Source organism: Mastigoproctus giganteus, chromosome 2, assembly GCF_048544385.1.
Source record: "Mastigoproctus giganteus isolate SK-2022 chromosome 2, ASM4854438v1, whole genome shotgun sequence".
Taxonomy (NCBI): Eukaryota; Metazoa; Arthropoda; class Arachnida; order Uropygi; family Thelyphonidae; genus Mastigoproctus; species Mastigoproctus giganteus.
In genome coordinates this window covers 174529703-174552729 of record NC_143576.1, presented here as the reverse complement: position 1 = coordinate 174552729, position 23027 = coordinate 174529703, and the positions used below count along the sequence as shown (strand labels likewise).

At 38.0% G+C, this 23027-nt stretch overlaps 1 protein-coding gene across 3 annotated transcripts in view; it reads left to right on the top strand.

Annotated features, from left to right (window-relative positions):
* Positions 1-23027, top strand: part of LOC150089761 (eukaryotic translation initiation factor 4B-like) — a 310970-nt gene that overhangs the window by 90020 nt on the left and 197923 nt on the right. For all 3 annotated transcript variants that reach the window (XM_090368790.1, XM_090368789.1, XM_090368788.1), the window contains exon 6: positions 19187-19297. In XM_090368790.1, the coding sequence (XP_090224916.1) occupies positions 19187-19297 (111 nt within the window). The remainder of the gene's footprint in view (positions 1-19186; positions 19298-23027) is intronic.

Genomic DNA, 23027 nt, shown 5'->3' with positions numbered 1-23027 from the left:
CTGTCTATTTCTTTTTCATACCATATATTTCTCACAGGGTATACCGTATATTCAATAGGTTTAAATCAAAATCTTCTACATACAATATACTTTATATATATATATATATATATATATATATATATACACATTATGGCTGTAGTGTCACTGATCCATAAGCTATGTTATCTTCTTTTTCGTGGCGCCCCGTAGCCAGGTGGGTGCCCCCGTAGCCACAGTGTGTAGCACACGCTTCTTGATTAGACTGGGGTTCGAACCCGTCACCACCAAATACGGAGGATGTGGAAAGGTCGAGGGAATGACCACCATATATTCCGGAAGCAATATGGCCTTAGCTGCTAATGCTCCTAAAAAAAAAAAACCAACCAACCAAACCCTCTTTCTCATACAGGCACATCCCTCCCCGATATTAATTAGCACTTAAAACAATTATTCTTTATTTACTATATATATACATATACAACCACACTCAGTGATCACTACACACACACACACACACACACACAGTGAATTGTGACCACCCCATCCATAATGGACTGTGCCACATAGCTCGCAGTATAAAAAAGCTAAACAGCTTCATATGCTTCAGCAGTGGTAATTTTGTAATTTTCTTCAGGGTCATGCAAGTCGAAGTGATGAAATAGCAGTTATGAGAGGTAGTAAAGATATCATGCAGTTTCAAAAGGGCGTGGTTGTGGGAGCTTGTGCATTGGGCGCTTCTGTATAGAAAACGGAACTTCTTCTTGGTTGCTCATGGCCCACTGTGGTTAAGGTGTACAAAGAATGGAGTAGAATGGGTCAAACCTGCTCCTTCTGCTCCTATGCTTATCTTTAGTGACACTCCGATTTCTAGGCAAAATGATATATCTCTTTTGGGGATTACCCTGACTTTTAATCTCTCTTGGCACAAGCACATTACAAATATTGCTTCCTCTGCATCTAAAAAACTTGGTTTTCTCTTTTGCTCTAGGCGTTACTTTTCTTCCAAACAGCTGCTCACTCTGTATAAATCGCAAATCCACCCTGCCATGGAATATTGTTCCCACATCTGGGGTGGTGCCCCCAAAACCTCTCTCAGGCTTCTTGATTCCATTCAGAAGAGGGCAGTTAGGTTAATCAATGATTCATCTCTAACAGAGTCTCTCCACTCGCTTTCTCATAGACGTACTGTTTCTGCTGCATGCCTCTTCTACAGATACTTCGATGGGCACTGTTCTTCTGAATTGGCTTCTATAATTCCCGCTCTCTCTTTTAAAACAGTCCGAACACGTGCCGCCACCAGCCAACATCCATTTACTGTCCAACTTCAAACCCACAGAACCAACTTTTCATCTTCCTCATTTATTCATTCAACTGCCGTTTTCTGGAACAACCTTCCTTCATACGTATTTCCTGAAAATTACAATCTACAGAAGTTCAAGTCCAATGTCAACAAATATCTTCTTTCGTCTTCTCAACCTCCAACCCAAGCACGGTACTAAGTACTATAGGTTCTAATACCTCTCGTGTTTGGGGTTCTCATAAAAAAAAAAAAAAAAAAACCACCTCACACCAACAGATCTGTAAAAGATTGCACAAGATGGATGTTTGTGGTGAGTGAAGGTTACAACACATATGGGCTGAACAGCAGGTCACTATGCGACAGTTAACATCACAATACAATATGGGGAATGCAAGAACAATACCCTGAATGATGATGCACTTCAAACTCAGGCATATGGCGTTCCACAGCAGACGACTCAAGAGACACCCTCTCCTTACTGTTAATCATCATCAACAACAGATGTGTCAACAGCATGCTGTTTGGACACTGGAGGACTGAAAACAAGTGTGTTGGTCAGATAAGTCTAAATACTTGGTGTAACATGCTGATAGATGCCTTCATGTGAGGCACAAGCAACACAAGTCCATGGACCCATCATGCTTGGTGCCCACTGTAATTAGCATTTGCATTAATAGAGGCATATGATGCAAGAAAGCAAGCTTATATAGCATCAGCAAAAAAAAAAAAAAAAAAAACTCATTTCACCCATCCATTCACTAAAACTTATTTAAGTTGCTGACCTCCACTCTGGCAGATGTAAGTTTTTTCCAACAATCAACCATCCGATGGTTAAAGACAAATTTCCGCACATCTGTTCTACAACTGTCTTTCCTCAATTTGAATTTATGTTTCCTCAGGTGACTAATCTGAGCAAGAGGAAGAATTCCATCAGCATTGAGCCTGCTCAAAACTATTCAAGACCTTATACACATCAGTCAGATAATTTGGCAGGTGCCGAGTCTGCAGACACTGCAATTTGCAGAGCTTAAGCCTTTCTTGGTAACAGCAACCCTTTGTTCCATTCAAAAATCTCATTGCCCTTCTCTGTACTCGTTCCAGCAGCTTTACATCCATCCTAAAATGAGGCCTCCAGACCTGTATACAGTACTCAAGGTGTGGCCTGACCTTATGAAATGGAATAATCGCCTCCTTACCCTGCTAGCAAAATTCTTGTATATCATTGATAAGACACAATGAGCTACTCTTGCAGCCTACTGTCAGGGCAGATGGTGGAGGAGGTCTGCTGGCAGTTCTTAGGAGATCATGTGAATCCTTCCATATTGTGTTTTTCCTCAGACAGAAATAGAATCCTCCCGCGTTGTGTTCGAGTAGCTCAAGGAATGCATTGATGATATTGTCCATCTTGATTGGCTTCCAAGTATTCCTGACCTTCCAAATTCGATTGTAACTTGCGACTTTTTTCCACCGTTTTGCTGTACATATTAAGTATGTCTTCAGATCTACTCTTAATATCATTATGTACAAGAATATCACCTTTTTTGCCCTTATAAATGATATCTGCTCTAGAAAATCTTCTGATTTTGACCCCTGGCACACATACCCTGGTCCTGTTCTACCTATCCTTCTTGCACAACCTCTGTGAGAGCTAAATCCTCTGCTTGCACCTTCATGATGGTAGGACCGTTAGTACTCCTGGGTATAACTCCCATGCACAAGCACACTGTGGGTGACCACCCAGGTGTGAACCCATGTAAGCAGGAGTCGAGGTGTGGTGCCCACACCACATGAATGCTGCTCCTCTGTATTGTTATAAGGTGGTAGATGACTCTCATTAACTAGCGCAATACCATCACTTTGCTTATTGGAGGCTTGAAGTGGTGAAACACATTTTTAGTCTCCAGAGCTAAGTTCCAGTCAACCCTTCCCCATCTCTTTCATCATGCAGTAAGACTAATGACTTTTGAGGTTATGATGGACATCATATCGAAATCCAATCTTCCTTACATTTCGAGGTTACAGCTCTAAAATGGTGTTCGCAGGCCGGTCACTAGTTAGTACACCGGACCGAACCTATTGGTAACTCTCTAGGAATCTTCCGGATCAGCTAGAGTATAACCTCTACTCTGCCAGATAGTGACTGGAGGGAGTCGGAGTAGTGTGCATGTGGGGGCCATTGTCGAGGCCACGTTATGTCAAGGATCTGGGTATATTCTTACCATATGTACACCATATCCAAAAATTTCATTACTTCATACAGCATGTCCCACCCACTTTTTCTTACTATTGAATACACCATGAATTGTCAAACTAATAGAGCAAGCTTATCTGCGAAAAGATCTAAACCTCCGAAGCACTTCCTAATTCATTTCACAATTTTCCTGGTCTCAATTCTAATCTTAACGATGTCCATTTCCACTTGCAGTCTGCCGAACCCCATGTACTTTTTCTGACAGAATCTCAGTTATTGGTTGATTCAACTACTGCTCATCTCAGATGCACAAATTATTTGCTGTATGATTCCTTTTGCCTCAAAGGTGGTACTTGTGCATATGTCTGTTCTGATATTCCGTCAGAGACTTGGCAATTTGGATCTACTCTCTTTGATCTTCTCTGGCTTAAAATCTCTCTACCTCATTGGGTAAAATTCATATTTTGTCTCTACTGTTCTCCCAACTCCACTAATCACTTGGAACTTTTTGACTTCCTCCCTTTGCAACTTGACTTTCTCCAGTCCAACTTTCCTAACAGTGAGGTAATTTTAATATTCAGAACTCCAGCTGGCTTCCGTTTTCTAGTCACACTGACAGAGCTGGTCAAGATGCTGAGGCTTTTGCAATTACTAATGACCTTGCACAGATTGGTCATTTACCTACCAGAATACCGGACAATCCTAACCATACAGCCAACACACTTGACCTTTTTCTAACAAACATTACAAGAATGCAAAATGGGATGACCTGCGAGATTTATTTTCTTCTTTTCCTTGGTTGCACTACTGTTTCAAAACTCCTGATGTCAACGTTTGCTCAGATCGTGTCAGTGAAATTATTCTTGTAGGAATGGAATCCTTTATTCCACACTTCACCTTAAAATCTCATCCTTTATCTAAACCTTGGTTTTCCAATAAATGTACTAAGGCTGTTCAAGAGAAGAATGTTGTATATCGTAATTGGCTTGTATCATATTTCTTCAGTTTCATTTTTTGCCTACATCAAAGCTTTACAATTAATAATTGTAAAGCAGTTATTAATCAGTCCAAACAAGATTTTGAACACGCTAAGAGTAGAAAACCTGCTTCTTGTCCCAATGGTAACCGAGCATTCTGTTCTCATGCCAAAGCTATTGGCCGCAACTTTTGCTCAACTCTGTAAAACCCAGGTGGTTCTGTTGTCACTTCAGCCAAGGATAAAGCTGACGTGCCAGCATCCCATTTTTCTTCCAACTCATGTATTAATGATCTTGGTAAAACACTTCCCACCCTTCCCAACACACTCCATTCAATGCCTCCCGTGGTCTTCCTTCAAAAGGATGTCAGAAGGATTTTGACAAATCTTGATGCTAAGAAAGCTCCAGGTCCTGATGGTATTTTGCCACTTTTTCTCAAAACCTCTGCTCCTGAACTTACTCCTATTATCTGCAGCCTTTTTTCACTTTCTTATTCCAAAGGTGTTTTTCCTTCTGCTTGGAAATTTGCCCATATCCAACCAGTTCCTAAAAATGGTGACACCCATCCCATTCAGTTATCGTCCCATTGCAATTACTTCTACTCTTTCTAAAGAAATGGAGAAATCAATTAACTGCCAACTCTTAAACTACCTAGACACCTTCCGTCTGATCAATGATCGCGAGTATGGATTTCGCCAGTGTCGATCCATTGGTGATATTTTGGCTTATGTTACCCATTTACGGATGAATTCAATAGAAAAGTTTGGTGAAACACAAGCAGTTGCTCTTGACATCTCAAAGGCTCTCAATCGTGTTTGGCATAATGGTCTTTTAAACAAGCTTCCATCTTATGGCGGCGCCTCCGTAGCCAGGTGGGAAGGAGCAGCAGCAGTGCATAGCACATGATTCTTGATTAGACCGGGGTTCAAGCCCATCACCACCAAATACGGAAGATGCGGAAAGGTCAAGGGAATGACCACCACATATTCCCGGAGCAATATGGCCTTAGTTACTAATGCTCCTAAAAACCAAATAACAACAACAACAACAACAACCACCATCTTATGGTTTGCCAACTGTTTTTTGTAATTGGTTATTCAGTTTTCTCTCTGATCGATCACTGAGGGTGATGGTAGATGGCTGTCTGTCTTCTAACTTCTCCACTAATTCTGGTGTACTCCAACGTTCAGATCTTTCTCCCACTCTTTTCCTCCTGTATATTAATGACCTTCTTCCATTGACTGGAAATCCTATCCATAGTTTTGCCGATGATAGCACATTGCATTCCACTATCCAGTTCAAGAAACCTTGCCCTGTTCAAACAGCTTCAACTCCTCGAATATGTGCTACCATTTCCTTAAATGCCGATCTCCAGGTAATTCTCCAGTGGGGCAAAGACAACTTAGTTGATCTCAATCCTTCTAAAACCCAGTCTTGCCTTTTATCTCGGGAAAAAGGATTCTTCTGCTCCTATGCTTATCTTTGATGACACTCCGATTTCTAAGCAAGATAATATATCTCTTTTGCAGATTACTCTGACTACTAATCTCTCTTGGCACAAGCTCATTTTACAAATATTGCTTCCTCTGCATCTAAAAAAACTTGGTTTTCTGTTTTGCTCTTGACATTACTTTTCTTCCAAACAGCTGTTCACTCTGTACAAATCGCAAATCCACCCTGCCATGGAATATTGTTGCAACGTCTGGGGGGGGTGGCACCCCCAAAACCTCTCTCAGGCTTCTAGAATCCATTCAGAAGAGTGCAGTTAGGTTAATTAATGACTTATCTCTAACAGAGTCCCTCCTCTCGCTGTCTCATAGATGTACTGTTTCTGCTGCATGCCTTTTCTACAGATACTTCCATGGGCACCATTCTTCTGAATTTTATATATATACACCACAGAATGTGAGAAAACTAATGGTGTTGACCACTGTTATATATATGTATTTTGTTAGTAATATTATATGTGATATGCACAGAGTAAAATGAAAAATTTATGTGATTAAAAGATACCTTGAAGAGTAACAAATACTAACAATCATTGGGAAGATCTCTAGACAAGGGAGAGAATTATATATATATATATATATGTATATATAAAATATTTTAAGTATAAAATATTGTAGGTAGAACATGTTAACGAGCTTTATGTATAAAATTAAAACTGACGAATATACAGTATACAATACCAAATAAATTTTGAAAAAATTTTTTGAAAAATTTTGAAAAAATTTATTTGGTAGTTTCAATCTGTGCAAATCCTATCGTTTTATTTTCCTGTTAATTTCCCCCCCCCCTTTATTTCACAACATATATTGCTCCCAGGGTATACTGTATGTTCATCAGTTTTAATTTTATACATAAAGCTCATTAACATGTTCTACCTACAATATTTTATACTTAAAATATTTTATATATACATCTACACATTATGACTGTAGGGTACGTTTTGTTATAGCAGTGTCCCTGATCCATAAGTTATGTTATTGTAATTCAGACTTATCTAATTTCAAACTTAATTTTCCTCCCATATCATATAGCTTCTCTATATCATTATTCTTGACTATATATATATATATATATATATATATTTTTTTTTTTTTTTTTTATCAATTCATTTCATTTCCGAATTGAATTGATCACAGAATGAGACTTGGCAAAGAAGAAAAATGCATTGAATACATATAAATTATCAGGTGACACAGAAGCCTATGGTAGATATAAGCTAGTCTGTAATCAAATCATAAATGAGATTAAGCAGGTTAGAGAAATTTTTTTCCAAGGGATGCAAAAAAAAAAAGAGCAAAGACTTCTTTACTCAAATAAACTTAGAAGGAATGGGATGAATCATGTTAGTCCACTTAATATCTGTGGTTGGACTGTTAATGATGCTGCTCAGACAACTGACAAACTGAATGAGTATTTTGCATCTAAATTCACACGTGAGGAATTCTATAGGGAGGTAGAGGACAGCAGCTTATTTAACTGCAACAGAGAACTAAATGATTTTATGAGAGCAAAGTGGAGGAGAAATTGTTGAAGTTAAACATAAGAAAGGCACCCGGGATGGACGAGATCTATCCAGTTATATTAAATGAGGCGGCAAAGGAAGTAAACAAACCCTTAGCCATAATTATGAGAGCATCTTTGTACTCAGGGGAGGTGCCCACGGACTGAAGATGTGCAAGTGTATCCCAAATCCACAAAGAGAGAGATCAATGGGTGAAAACAGTAATTACAGACCTGTTAGTTTAGCTTCTGTTATGGGGAAAATAATGGAGACAATGGTTAGGGAAGCATTGCAGGATCATTTAGACAAGACTGCAGTAATTAGTCAGACACAACATGGGTTTGCTAAAGGGAAGTCTTGTTTCACCAATTTGATTGGATCCTATGATGTGGTCAAAACGGAACTGTATGCAAAAAATAATTTTGATATCATATACTTGGATTTCAGGAATGCTTTTATTACTGTTGCACATGGAAGACTACTGTACAAATTGGAGCAGTATGGCATTAAGAGCAAGTTGCTATTGTGGATAAAAGTTGGTTGGGTTGCAGAAGACAGAGAGTGGTAATCAATTGACACTGCTCTTCCTGAACTAACGTTATTAATGGAGTCCCCCAGTTTTCGGTATTGGGCCAGTTGTTTTCTATATTTATCAGTGATATTGATGCAGGTATATTTGACTTAATGTCCAGGTTTGCAGATGTTGCAAAGGTTGACAGGGCTGTTAATGACAGTATGATAGTACAATAGGATCTAGTAAAGTTGGGCTGAGACGTGGCAACTGAAGTTTAACATTAACAAATGTAAAGTACTGCATATGGGTAGAGGTAAGCCCAGAAAAACATACCAACTGTGTGTGGCACTACACTCAGTGTAGTAGAGAATGAAAAAGACCTGAGGGTAATTGTGCAGTCAGAATCGAAATTTTCTGAGCAAAGCAGACAGGCTGCCAGAGCAGGTGAATGGGGTCTTGTCAATGATATACAGGAATTTTGCTAGTAGGGAAAAAGAGGTGATTATCCCTTTGTATAAGGCAATGATCAGGCCATGCCTTTAGTACTTAAGAACTTAAGCCTTTCTTAGTAAGAGGACCCCTTCTTGTTTCTCTTCCCTCTACACACTCAATTAACTCTACATCCTTCCTAAAATGAGGCCTCCAGACCTGTGCGCAGTACTTGTAGAATAGATGTGCGGAAATTTGCCTTTAGCCAGCAGGTAGTTGATTGGTGGAACAGACTTCCATCTTTTGTTGTGGAAATTGATAACCTAAATGAATTTAAGGCTGAGCTGGACTGGCATTTGGAACGAATGGAGGGCTAAAATGGGAAGATGTGTGTGTGTTTTTTTTTTGTTTTTTTTTTTGGCTGATGCTGCATTAACTTGCTTTCTTGCATTGTATGCTTCTACTAATGCCAATGCTGCAACTTGCAGAACTTAAGCCTTTCTTCGTAGGTACACCCCTTTGTTCCTCTCAGCAATCTTGTTGCCCTTCTCTGTACTGGTTCTAACAACTCTACGTTCTTCCTAAAATGAGGCCTCCAGACCTTTATGCAGTACTCAAGGTGTGGCCTAACCTTTGTCTTATACAAAGGAATAATCATTTCCTTTTCCCTACTAACAAAATTCCTGTATATCATTGACAACACCCCATGACCTGCTCTGGCGCAGCCTATCTGCATTACTCAGAAAACTTCATATCTGACTGCACAATTACTCCAAGGTCTTTTTCATTTTCTAGCACCCTAAGTGTAGTACCACATAGCTGGTGCTTTCTCTGGGGTCCTTGCTACCTATATGCTGTATTTTGTATTTGTCCATGTTAAACTGCAGTTGCCACTTCTCAGCCTAGCTGCCTAACTTTTCTAGATCCAGCTGCAGTTGTGCACTGCCATTACTGTTATTACTAACCCGGCCAACCTTTATATCATCTGCAGATTTCGACATTAAACCTGATATACCTTTCATCGATATCATTGAAAAATATACAAAACAACAGTGAGCCCAACACCGAATCCTGGGGGAGCTCCACTAATAACATTAGTCCACGAAGAGTGGCATCCATTGATTACCACTCTCTGTCTCCTCCCATTCAACCACCCTTTTATCCATTGTAGTAACTTACCCTTAATACCATACTGCAGGGGTCAGTAACCTTTTTTGAGGGAAGAGGCATTTTTGATCTAATTAAAAAAAAATAATAATAATTCGAAGAACTGCACATCAGCTCAAGCTGAGAGGAGGAGGGGGGGGAAAGTTTTTAAGAAATGCAACAGAGTGGGAAGGTGTTTTATTAAAAATATATATATTTATTTATTTTTTGAAATGTTATTTTTTAATACTGAAAAAACATAACAAACATCCAATTAGGTATGAATCAATGTGACTTTTGCTGCTGAACTCCTTGAGTGAGTCTCTCAACATCAGGTGAGTATGATGTTGAATTTTCATCACAAGTGCCTACTTTCTTATATTTAACTTCAACAATTTCTCCTCCACTTTGCTCTCAATTATTACAAAATCATTCAACTCCCTGTTAGAGTTTGATAAACATCTGGCCCTCTCCTTGAATGAATCCTCTTGTGAATGTAAATGCAAAATACTCATTTAGTTTGGCAGCTATCTAATAATGATAATCTATAGTCAAACCATTGATATCAAGTGGACCAATCTGATTTGTCCCTTTCCTTTTAGAGTTTATATTAGTAAAGAAGTCTTTGCTGTTTTTCTTTGCATCCTTTGCCAAGATTTCTCATAATCTGCCTTTGCTTGCCTAAAATTGTTTGTGACTTGTTTACAAACTATCTTGTATCTTCCATAGGCTTCTGTGTCGCCTGACAATTTATGTGCATCCCATGTATTTTTCTTCTCTGTTACGAGTCTCATTAGTTCTTCTGACATCCATTTGGGCCTAAACCTAGAACAGTATTTCTTAGTAGGAACAAAAATCCTAGTAGCTTCCAAAATTATTTCCTTGAATGCTTCCCATTTAGAATTTGCTGTTGGTAACATCATCAGTTGGTCCCACTGTATATAACTTAAAAAATCTGTGTGACCACTGCAGTGACCTTTACAAAAGCAAAATCCCCTCCCTTTACCCCTGATGAAGTAAATCCCACATCAATACACTGTGATAACTGCCGACTTTATGTGGTTCCTTTATCTGTAAATTCTTAATACATGAATAATCACTGCTGATGATCAGATCAAGGGTGTTACTCCCTCTTGTTGCCTCTCTTACATGCTGCTGCTGCTATAGAAAAACAATCATCCAATAAATCCACAAAAGCCTTGCTAGTTTGCGAGTGACCAACTCACAAGTTCCAGCCTATATCTGGGAAGTTAAAATCCCCCATTATAACACACTCTGATTTGATTTACTGGCCCACTCTGTTTCTCTGTATAATTGTTCATTGTATTCATCAGAGTCATTAGGCCTATAACCCACTCCTCCTCTCATTTTTGCTTTCCCAGTGCTTATATCACACCAAACTGACTCAACATTGCAGTGACCGTCAATGTCAACTGGATGCACTTCCTTAGATTTTATGTTTTTCTTAACAGCATAACCCCTCCTCCCTTCCTATCCTGTGCTTTATCCTTTCTCTTTACATTGTATTCCCCAAATTGCAATTCTGCATTCCTAATATCTGTGACCCAACGTCTCTGATATCCCAACAATATCTGCCTTTGATGTCTTGACCAACGCTTCAAATTCATCAAATTTATTTACTGTACTTCTAGCATTGGTGTACATGCAAGTATACATGCACCTATTATTATTTTTTGTTACTCTAATATAGCCCATGTATTTATTTGTTTCATGATGCCTCCCACCAGTCTCTCAAACCCCCCAGCACACTGCCCACCAGGCCTCTGCTCATTCTAATAGAAGCAATGCAAGAATCACTTTCACCTATGCCTGCAGCTTCTTTAACCTTTTAGTCTGTGAATTCCCCCCAAGCTAGCAGTTTTCCGACCCACCTAATGCTGCCTTGATAGCACCAGCAAACGCTCTTGCACCCCATCTATTTAAGTGTATCACATCCCAACTATGACTACTAATCAGTTGGATTATATGAGTATAATGAAAAGATTTGTCATAATAAAAGAAATTGAATGATTTTCCATAATTGAATGAATATTATAAAATGATATATTGATTGATTTGATTATGCCCATCACTAGTGACAATACCATATATGTTTCCCCTTCTTTTCTAGTCTTTGTTGTAATCAAACCTCTGATATTTTTAACATTTTAATTGGCCTTGTGGATGACTGTCCAATTTATTTTTGCATTGTGGATATCGTTCTTGCCTTCTTTTAATATTTCTTTATCTAGTTAATATTTGTTTAGTTAATAAATATATATAGTTAATAAATATAGTTAAATAAATATTTCTCTAAGTGTTTCTTTAAAATCGTAAGGTAGATTTAAATTTAAAAGTACAGTATTGCAATTCTGCCCGAACATGACAGGAGGGAGTATTTGATGAGAGCCTTGTCAATCAGTTCAGCCCTGGAGAGATTGTGCAAGACTCATGGGGTAGAATTTTCTCAACATGGTCTCTGCTTATTAACAGGAGAGACTGCTTCTACAGAGATAATATGCACTTAATAGAAAGGGTGCAAGAATATTTCTTGATAGCAGTTTTATATCAGAAAACTGCTACCTTGAGAGGGATACTCAGACTATTAGATTAACAGGAGCTGCAGGCAGAGATGAAAGTGATTCTGGCATTGCTTCTATTTGAAAAAGAGGAGCCTTGAATGCATTAGCATTAATATAGGCATATGATGCAACAAAGCAAGCTTATACAGCATCAGTCAAAAAAAAAATCCCATTTCACCCATCCTTTTACTCTAAAGTTTGTCCAGTTCTTCCTTGAATTTAAACTATCAACTTCCACAACAGATGGAAATTTATTCCAGCAGTCAACTACCTGCTGGCTAAAGGCAAATTTCTGCACATCTGTTCTACAATTGTCTTTCCCCAATTTAATTTATGCCTCAGTTTCGTAATCTGTGAAGGAGGAAAAATCCCATCAGTATTGAGCCTGCTGAAACCATTCAAGGCCTTGTACACCTCAATCAGATCACATCACAGGTGCCTAGTCTCCAAATGCTACAATTTGCAGCACTTAAGCCTTTCTTGGTAGGAGAATCCCTTCGTTCCCCTCACCAAACTTGTTACCCTTCTCTGTACTCTTTCCAGCTTTCTACATGCTTCCTACAATTATGCCTGCAGACCTGTATGCAGTACTTAAGGCTTGACATGGCCATTGCCTTATATATTGGTTTATTACTTATATATTAGTCAATGATATACAAGATCCCATGATCTGCTCTGGCAGCCTGTCTTCACTGCTGAGAAAACTTCATATCTGACTGCACAATTACTCACAGGTCTTTTTCATTCTCTACCAGACGCCTCCGTAGCCAGGTGGGCAGGAGCAGCAGAGCATATCACACGCTTCTTGATTAGACCGGGGTTCGAGCCTGTGCCCACCAAATACGGAGGATGCAGAAAGGTTAGGGAATGACCACCGCATATCCCCCTGGAGCAATATGGTCTTAGCTGCTAATGCTCCTTAAAACCAAAAAACAAACAAGAAACATTCTTTACCATTCTGAGTGTAGTACCACAGAGTTAGTACATTTCTCTGGGGTTACTTACCATTACTCATATGCAGTACTTTGCATTTGTCAGTGATACACTCCAGTTGCCACTTCTCAGCCGATCTACCCAACTTTTGTAGATCCTGTTGCAATAGCATACTGTCATTAACAATCCTACCAACCTTTGTATCATCTGCAAACTTGGACATTAAGCCTGATATACTTGCATCAATATCATTCATAAATATACAAAACAACAATAGGCCTAACACCGAACCCTGTGATTCCACTAATAACATTAGTCCATGAAGATAAGTGTCTATCCTCTCTCTCTCTCTTAGTCTCCTGCCATTCAACCATCCCTTTATCCATTGTAGCAACTTTCCCATAATGCCATACTACTCCAATTTGTACAGCAGTCTTTCATATGCAACAGTGTCAAAAGCTTTCCTGGAATCTAAGTATTAGTATTAGTAATGGCCGCATGGTGCAAGAAAGCCTATGGCTTATGCTGCACCAGCCAAAAAAAAAAAAAAAACACAAATAAAACAATGATAAAAAAAAATAAATAGAATAAATCAATAAATAAATAAATAATAATAATTAATAAAAGAAAAGGAAATTAAACCTATCATCTTCCCTCACCCGAAGGTACTATCCAGATGACCTTTGAATTTCCCCAAACTGTCAGCCTCTACCACCCAAGTAGGCAACTTATTCCAGTAATTTATAACTCACTGGCTAAAATAAAGCTTCCTGCAGTCCAATCTAAACATTTCCCCCCCCGTAACTTGAATTTATGTCCCCTAGTTCTAGCATCATTTACAATCTTGAAAATTTCGTCCTCATTCATTTTACTGATGCCTCTCAGAGCCTTAAACACCTCAATCAAATCTCCTCTAAGGTGTCTAGTTTCCAAACTCTGCAACCCACATATTCGAAGTCTTTCTTTGTAAGGACGCCCTTTTGCTGATCTCACCAAGCGAGTTACCCGTCTTTGCACCCTTTCAAGAAGCTCGATGTCTTTCTTTAGGTGTGGTCTCCATACTTGAACACTGTATTCCAAGTGTGGTCTAACAAAAGCCTTATATAATGGAATTATCGCGTCCCTATCTCTACTTTCAAAAGTATGATAGATCATCGATAGGACATCATGGGCCTTCCTTGCAACCTGTTTACAATGCTCAGAAAATTTCATGTCTGACCATATTGTAACACCCAAGTCCCTTTCCTCCAGTACTGGGTTTAGTTGAACTCCAACAAGTGAATAAGTTATTTTGGGATTACTGTTTCCCAGGTGTAATACCTTACACTTTGTTAGATTAAAGCATAGCTGCCATTTTTCTGACCATTCCTGAACTCTATCCAGGTCTCTCGGAAGAAGCTCACCTTGACAGTGATCATTAACTACTCTACCAATTTTAACATCATCTGCAAATTTAGACATCACACCCTCTATCCGTTCATCAATGTCGTTTATGAAAATTAAAAACAACAGTGGTCCTAATGCTGATCCTTGGGGAATCCCACTTCTTACATCAACACGATCTGAGGAATAGCCATTTATCACAACCCTCTGCCTCCTGCCCTGAAGCCATCCCACAATCCATCTAAGGATTTTCCCAATGATTCCAACCTGTTCCATCTTATAAAGCAACCACTCATGTGGAACTGAGGCAAAAACTTTGCTGAAATCTAAATAAACAATGTCGAAATTATTCCCTAAATCCAGCTCGTGAGTGACCCTTTCAAAATAGCGAACCAGATTTGTTAAAAATGATTTTCCCTTTACAAAACCATGCTGAGTATCCTTGAGAATTTCAATTCTATCCAAATGATCCTGCATTCCACCCTTGATCATTGCCTCCATGATTGGCGCCTCCGTAGCCAGGTGGGCAGGAGCAGCAGTGCGTAGCACACGCTTCTTGATTAGACCGGGGTTCGAGCCCATCACCACCAAATAGGGAGGATGCAGAAAGGTCAGGAAATGACCACCGCATATCTTGGAGCAATATGGCCTTAGTTGCTAATGCTCCTAAAAACCAAATAACAAACAAACAAACAAGCCTCCATGATTTTCCCTACCACTGAAGTCAGACTGACAGGTCGATAATTTCCCACTTCACTCTTAGATCCACCCTTATGTATGGGAGATACATTGGCACTTTTCCAATCCAAGAGAATTTCCCCAGAGTCTAGTAATGCTCGCATAATTAGCCTCAATAGTTCAATGCACTCACTTGCTTCCTCCCTTAAGATTATAGGGTATATTCCATCAACTCCAGGAGCCTTACTGGTCTGTAGGCTCGAAAGTTTTTTCATTAAATAATCTTGCAAAATTTCAATATCATTAATTACATATTTTTCAACTTCATTCCCACAATTTCCCATTGCCACAAAAGATTTTTTTCTGTAAATATCGATGCAAAATAACTGTTGAGTTCATCTGCAACGGCAGCTGGTGTATATGATATCAAGATATGATATAAAAATTATTTGTTGCATCCAGTTGTTTTGTGACCACATCATAGTATCCAATCAAATTTGTCAGACAAGACTTACCCTTAACAAACCCATGCTGTGTGTGAATTATTACTGCAATTTTGTCTAGATCAGTGTTCTTCAAAGTGGCTTGTTCGAAATAATCCGCAATAAATGAATATTTATTAATTATGAAAACTTTAGTTTTTTGAAAAGTAATTGAAAATAAAGATTATAAATGTTTTTTTTAATACTTCAATATGCAGCTTTATTTGATCATGCCATCGATCATAAACGTTCAAGTTCATTTTTCTATTTGTGATATTTCAAAATTATATTTGATTTTATAAATCTCATTTTAGATATAATCCATGTAAATGATTTATATAAAAAAAAAATTATATATATATATATATTAAACTTATATATTTAATTTTTTATTCTGCAGTCGTTTTTAGTAAAATAAGGGTGCATGACCAAAAATGTTTGGAGATCACTGGTCTAGATGATCCTGCAATGCTTCTTTAACCAATGACTCCATTATTTTCCCCTTGAATGGAAGTTAAACTAACAGGTCTGTAATTACTCTTGTCACCCTTTCATCTCCCTTTGTGAATTTGGGATTCATTTGCACATCTCCAGTCTGTGGTATCCTCCCATGAGTCCAAGGAGCTCTCATTAAAGAAGGTGGCAAAGGATTTGCTTCCTTTGCCACCTCCTTTAATATTACTGGATAGATGCCATCCACTCCTGGTGCCTTTCTTATGTTTAACTTCAACAATTTTTCTTCCACTTTTCTCTCATTAATTACAAAATCATTTCGCTCCTTGTTAGAGTTTAATAAACTTTTGGCATTCCCCTCCCTAAATAACTCCTCATGTGTGAATATAAATGCAAAATACTTATTCAGTTTATCAGCTGTCTGAACAGGATCATCAACAGTCAAACCATCAATATCAAGTGGACCAACCTGATTCATTCCCTTCCTTCTGGAGTTTATATAAGTAAAGAAGTCTTTGCATCCTTTGTCAAGATTTCTCATAATCTGTCATTGCTTGTTATAAGCAGTCATCATGAAATAGAGAGAACAGTTAACTTAGTGTCAAACCTATGAAGAGGAAACTATTTGTTGTAGCTGGTTTGTAAGTTATCATTAAACAAGTAAATACATGGTCTGTGTCAGGCTAACTAAGACAGGTGCATGTATACTTGCATGTCTACCAACTCCAGTAGTATAGTAAATAAATTTGATGAATTTGAAATTCTGCTCAAGACATGAAGTACGGATGAACTCACGAAGTCTGTTGAATGAATTTAATTGTCCGTTGAAAGTCCAATGAATTTACATACATTGTATGCATATAAATTATCATGCATCACAGCAGCCCGTGGTAGATATAAACTAGCCTATAATCAACTAAAAAAGGATGTCAGGCAAGTAAAGGCAGGTTATGAGAAATCTTTGGCAAAGGATGCATAGAAAAACAGCAAAGACTTCTTACCTATTTAACACTAGAAGAAAGGAAGGGGATGATTCAAATTGGTCCACTCAATATCGCTGATTTTCTGTCGATAATCCTGCTCGGGTTACTGAAAAACTGAATTAGTATTGTTCATTCAGTTTTTCAGCATTCTTCTACATTCACACATTAGGAATCCTTTAGGTAAGGCATTGGTTTTCAACCAGGGTGCCGTGGCACCTTAGAGTGAACAACATTCCAGGGGTGCCACGTAATTTGGGTTTAAGTTACTTAAAGTTATCTTTTTTTAAATTTATGTTTATTTCATTATAAAAAGGTGTACAGTATCTTTTTAATTTTGTGGTGATCTATAATTGATGTTTACTTATTACCTCTATATAAAGAATAAAATTATTATATACTGTATATATATAATTTGTATTATGAAATGTAATTTTTATAATTATATTATTGTAATAATTATCATATAACATATATATATATATATGTACACAAACACACAGGGAAAGAATCGGATCTAACGGGCAGAAAATTGAGTAAGGGTTTCCCAAAATAAAATAAATTACTTAGCGGTGCCATTATTAAAAAATGGTTGAAAACCACTGAGGTAAGGGGATGCCAGAAGTTTATCAAACTTGAACAGGGAACTAAATGATTTTGTAATAACTGAGAGGAAAGTGGAAGTAAAATTATCGAAGTTGAACATAAGAAAAGTACCTGGGGGTGGATGAGATCTATTCAGTTATATTAAGGGTGGCAGCAAAGGAAGTAAGCAAACTCTTAGCTATAATAATGAGAGCATCCTTGGCATCAGGGGAGGTTCCCATGGTCTGGAGATTTGCGAATGTATTGCCAATTGACAAATGGGGATTAAAGAGAGAGAGAGAGACAAGTAATTACAGAAGTCTTAGTTTAACTTCTGTTCTGAGGAAAATAATGGAGTTACATAAAATAAATTTTTGATACTGTTGCACATAAAAGACTGCTGTTAAAATTGGAGCAGTATGGTATTAAGGGCAAATTGCTTCTATGGATAAAGAGATGGTTGAGTGGTAGAAGACAGTGGACATTGTTCTTTGTGGACTAATGTTAATAGTGGAGTCTCTCAGGATTCAGTGTTGGGCCCATTGTTGTTTTCTATATTTATCGATGATATTGATGAAGGCATATTATGCTTAATGTCGAAGTTTGCAGATGATTCAAGGTTTGGCAGGGTGGTTAATGACTGTAATGACAGTATGCCACTTTAAGAGGATCTGGAAAAGTTAGGCAGATGGGCTGAGAAATGGCAGATGACATTTATGATTATCTCACTGTATAAGGCAGTGGTCAGGCCACATCTTGAGTAATGCATACAGGTCAGAAGGCCTCATTTTAGGAAGGATGTGGAGCTGCTGGAATGAGTACAGAGAAGGGCAATGAGATTAGTGAGTGGAACAAAGGGTTGCTGTTACCAAAAAAGGCTTCCATTCTGCAAATTGCAGTGCCTGGAGACTAGGCACCTGTGTAGTGATCTGATTGAGGTGTTCTAGGCTTTGAATGGATATAAGTTCAGTGCTGATGGAATTCTTCCTCTTGCTCAGTTTACACAGATGAGGTGGCACAAATCCAAATTGAGGAATGATGGTTGCAGAATAGATATGAGGAGGTTTGCCTTTAGTCCTCTACATCAGATAAACTTTTATCTGATGTGGAAGATTGATAGCTTAAATAAATTCAATGAACTAGACAAACTATTGGAGGGAATGAATAATTGAAATGAGAAGGTTTTTTTTTTTTTTTTTGACTCATGCTGTATAAGCTTGCTTTTTTTACATCATTTACCTCTGCTAATACTATTCCATAAATTTCTCGTAAATGTTAACTCATAAACTTGTTTATCTACACACAGAATTTAATATTAATTCTTCAATATGAATTTTTTTTTCTTTAATCCCTAGCTTTAAATAAAAGACAGTTATTTTCACATCACCATAGTTGTTAACTTTAGACTGGCTGACCTGCTTCTTCTCTGCTTCTATAAACTGCAGTCAAATTTTGTCTCATTATTTTATAGTTACACTTCACAATTAAGGTATGAGATAAAGATCTTAATATGTATGTTGTTACACATTCATATGTATAATATCAGTATTTTTTACTACAGATAATGACAGAGACCGCAGAGATGAGAGGATTGATAGAACAGCAGGTGACTGGAGGGCGGCACCCAGAGAAGAGCCATTCTCACGGGATGACCGACAAAGAAATGGCTCATGTAAGTGTTTCATATATGAAACACCTTTTTATATTTGTATTGCATATTTACAGGTGTAAATATTAGTTTACCTCTTATATTTATAAACACTGTTTGTTTTTTTTAGTATTAACCATTTGGTGCTCAGAAACTCCAGCTTTTTCTTCACCAACAAAAAAAAAAAAAAAGGTACTTTTCAGCTGGCCTTTGAATTTTCCAAAGCTCTCAAATCCGCCACCTCTGGAGACAACTTATTTTAGTAATTAACAACGTAAAAGATAGCTTCCTATAATCCAGTATAAACCTCTCTCCACTGATTCCCTCATTTTGGAATCATTTATGACTGAAAATTTTTGCCCTCGATCATTTTACTTTCTCCTTTCAGATATCCCATCCCTGTAGAAGCAGTCTCTCCTGTTAACAAGTACAGACCAGGCTGAAAAAAATTCTACCTCTTGAGCTCTGCAGAATCTTTCCAGGGCCGAATTGATCGACAGTGCTCTCATCATATACTCCCTCCTATCGTGTCTGGGCAGAATTGCAGACAATTTCAAATTCAACCCTAATTCACGGCTTTTTTCATCAGTGACCTGTACTTGTTAAGTAATTCCGCCGGTCTCCTACTCTTAATATCATTAGTGCCAACGTGTACAACTATATCATCTTTTGTGCCCTTAAAAGATGATATCCGCTCTACAACGTCATCAACCTTTGCCCCTGGCAGACATACCCTGGTCCTGTTCCACTTATCCTTTTTACAAAACATGTTTCCCGTTTCCCTGACAATAGAGTCACCAACAACTACTAGTTCCTTTGGGACCAGCGCATTCTGCCTTGGGGGTTGCCGCTGTGTTGCGCGATGACCAAGTGCAAGCTCTGGCATTGGTGTGGGCAGCTGAGAGCTTGATGGGCCCCTCACTTGAAGGGTTCCACCACTTCAAGCCTCCAATAAGCAGAGTGGTGGTATTTCACAGGTTGATGAAAGTCATCTACCACCTGGTGCTTGTATCTCCGTGTTTCTTTATATAACCTCCGTATCAAGTTAATTAATGAATAATGTTACGTTTGTAAAATGTAAGTCGTTATTTAGTTAAAAAAGTACAATTTAATTGATAATGAAGCTTAACAAGATTAATAAATTTTACTGATTAATCAATGATACTATATACTATATTAAGCTAATGCTATCTAGTACAAGATGTAAAGTTGTATTGTTTAACAATGTCGGCAAGTTAAGAATGGTAAATCTATGGACACTAAATATTAATTAACTTCCAAAATCTCACTTTTTAAATTCAGAATAAACCAAGGATCTTGACTAGGTCTCTAAACTCTTATAAAAAATAATTTAATACAACAATTAAGTCAATAAAGCGGCTAATACAGCTAAAACCTAGCATTCGGTGGAGCTGCAAAACTTGTAGTAGTAGTAGTAGTAGTGGCATGTGATGCAAGAAAGCAAGTGTATGAGCTTATGCAGCATCAGCCAAAAAAAAAAAATTACACCATTCCCTCCAAATGCCTGTCCAGTTCCTCCTTAAATTTATTAAACCTATCAACTTGCACAATGACAGATGGAAGTTGTTCCAGCAATTAACCACCCGCTGGATAAAGACAAATTTCCGCACATCTATTCTACATCTGTCCTTTCTTGATTTGGATTTATGCCCCCTTAAGTTCGTAATCTGAACAAGTGGAAGGATCCCATCAGAATTCAGCATGCTCAACCCATTCAAGGCCTTTTACACCTCAATCAGATCATGGCGCAGGTTCCTAGTCTCCAGCTACTGCAATTTGCAGAACTGAAGCCTCTCTTGGTAAGAAGATCCCTTCATTCCCCTCACAGCAATCTTGTTGCCCTTCTCTGTACACGCTCAAGTAAATCTACATCCTTCCTAAAATGAGGCTTCCAGACCTGTGCACAGTACTCAAGGCGTGGCCTGACCATTGCCTTATACAGAGGGACAATCACCTCCTTTTCCCTGCTAGCAAAATTCCTATATATCATTGACAAAACCCCATGACCTGCCCTGGCAGCCTGTCTGCATTACTCAGAAAACTTCATATCTGACTGCACAATTACTCCCAGGTCTTTTTCATTTTCTACCACCTTAAGTGTAGTACCCCACAGTTGGTACTTTTCTCTCGGCTTACTTCTACCCATATGCAGTACTTTGCATTTGTCAAGGTTAAACTTCAGTTTGCACTTCTTAGCCCATCTGCCCAAATTATCTAGATCCTGTTGCAGTAGCACACTGCCATTACTGTCATTAACAACGCTGCCAATCTTTGTATCATCTGCAAACTTCGACATTAAGCCTGATATACCTTCATCAATATCATTGATAAATATACAAAACAACAGTGGACCCAACACCGAACCCTGTGGGACTCCACTAATAAGATTAGTCCACGAAGAGCAGCACCTATTGATTACCACCTTCTGTCTTCTCCCACTTAACCATCTTTTTATCCATTGTAGCAACTTACCCTTAATACCATTCTGCTCCAGTTTGTACAATAGTCTTCCATGCGCAACAGTGTCAAAAGCTTTCCTGAAATCCAAATATATGATATCAAAATTATTTTTTGCATCCAGTTCCTTTGTAACCACGTCTTAATATCCTATCAAATTTGTCAGACAAGGCTCTCCCTTAAAGAACCCATGCTGTGTTTGAATTATTGCTGCAGTCTTGTCTAGATGATCCTGCAATGCATCTTTAACCAGTGACTCCATTATTTTACCCAGAACAGAAGTTAAACTAACTGGTCTGTAATTACTCTTGTCACCCTTCGATCCCCCGTTATGAATTGGGGATACATTTGCACATCTCCAGTCCGTGGGAACCTCCCCTCAGTCCAAGGATGCTCTCATAATTATGGCTAAGGGTTTGCTTAGTTGCTTTTTCTGCCTCCTTTAATATAACTGGATAGATCCCATCCACCCCAGGTGCTTTTCTTATGTTTAACTTCAACAATTTCTCCTCCACTCTGCTCTCAGTTATTACAAAATCATTAAGTATCCTGCTACAATTTCATAACCTTCTGCCATTTTCAAACCTTAATAATTCCTCATTTGTGAATGTAGATGCAAAATACTCATTCAGTTTGTTTAGTATCTGAGCAGGATCATCAATAGTCGAACCATCGAGGTCAAGTGGACCAGTCAGATTCATCCCCTTCCTTTTAGAGTTTATATAAGTAAAGAAATGCTTTACTTATAAAAGATGTACAATCCACATGTTTTCCTTGTAAAACATGTCGATTGGATACACCGATACTAAGTAATAACTTACAAAATCTCTATCGAAGTTAAAAATTAAACTAAGTATCGTAACTAGGAATATAAAGCTACTCTAGAAAATAGAAAATAAATTAATATGCCAATTTAAATCAATAAAACAGCAAAAGTTAAAAAAAACTTCTCTATATCCGGAGCTATAAATACTTTGTTTGCACTTATTAATTATTACTTTTAAGTCACTGAGCTTCTTTCTAATATCCTTGTACTTCCCACTATTTAGTGACTTTGAGGACTCACTGAATTATTTGGAACATGCATTAAATGTTATAAGTGCAGAAGATGTTTTTATTTGTTCTGATGTCAATGCTAAATCACCTATGTGGTACAGTTCTTCAGACTCTTGGGGTCATCTGCTTGGGGATTTTAATATAAGTAAAAACCTTAGTATTTTAAACAGACCACAACCTTATTTCACCTTTTCTAGTCATTCAGGTGAAACAAATATTG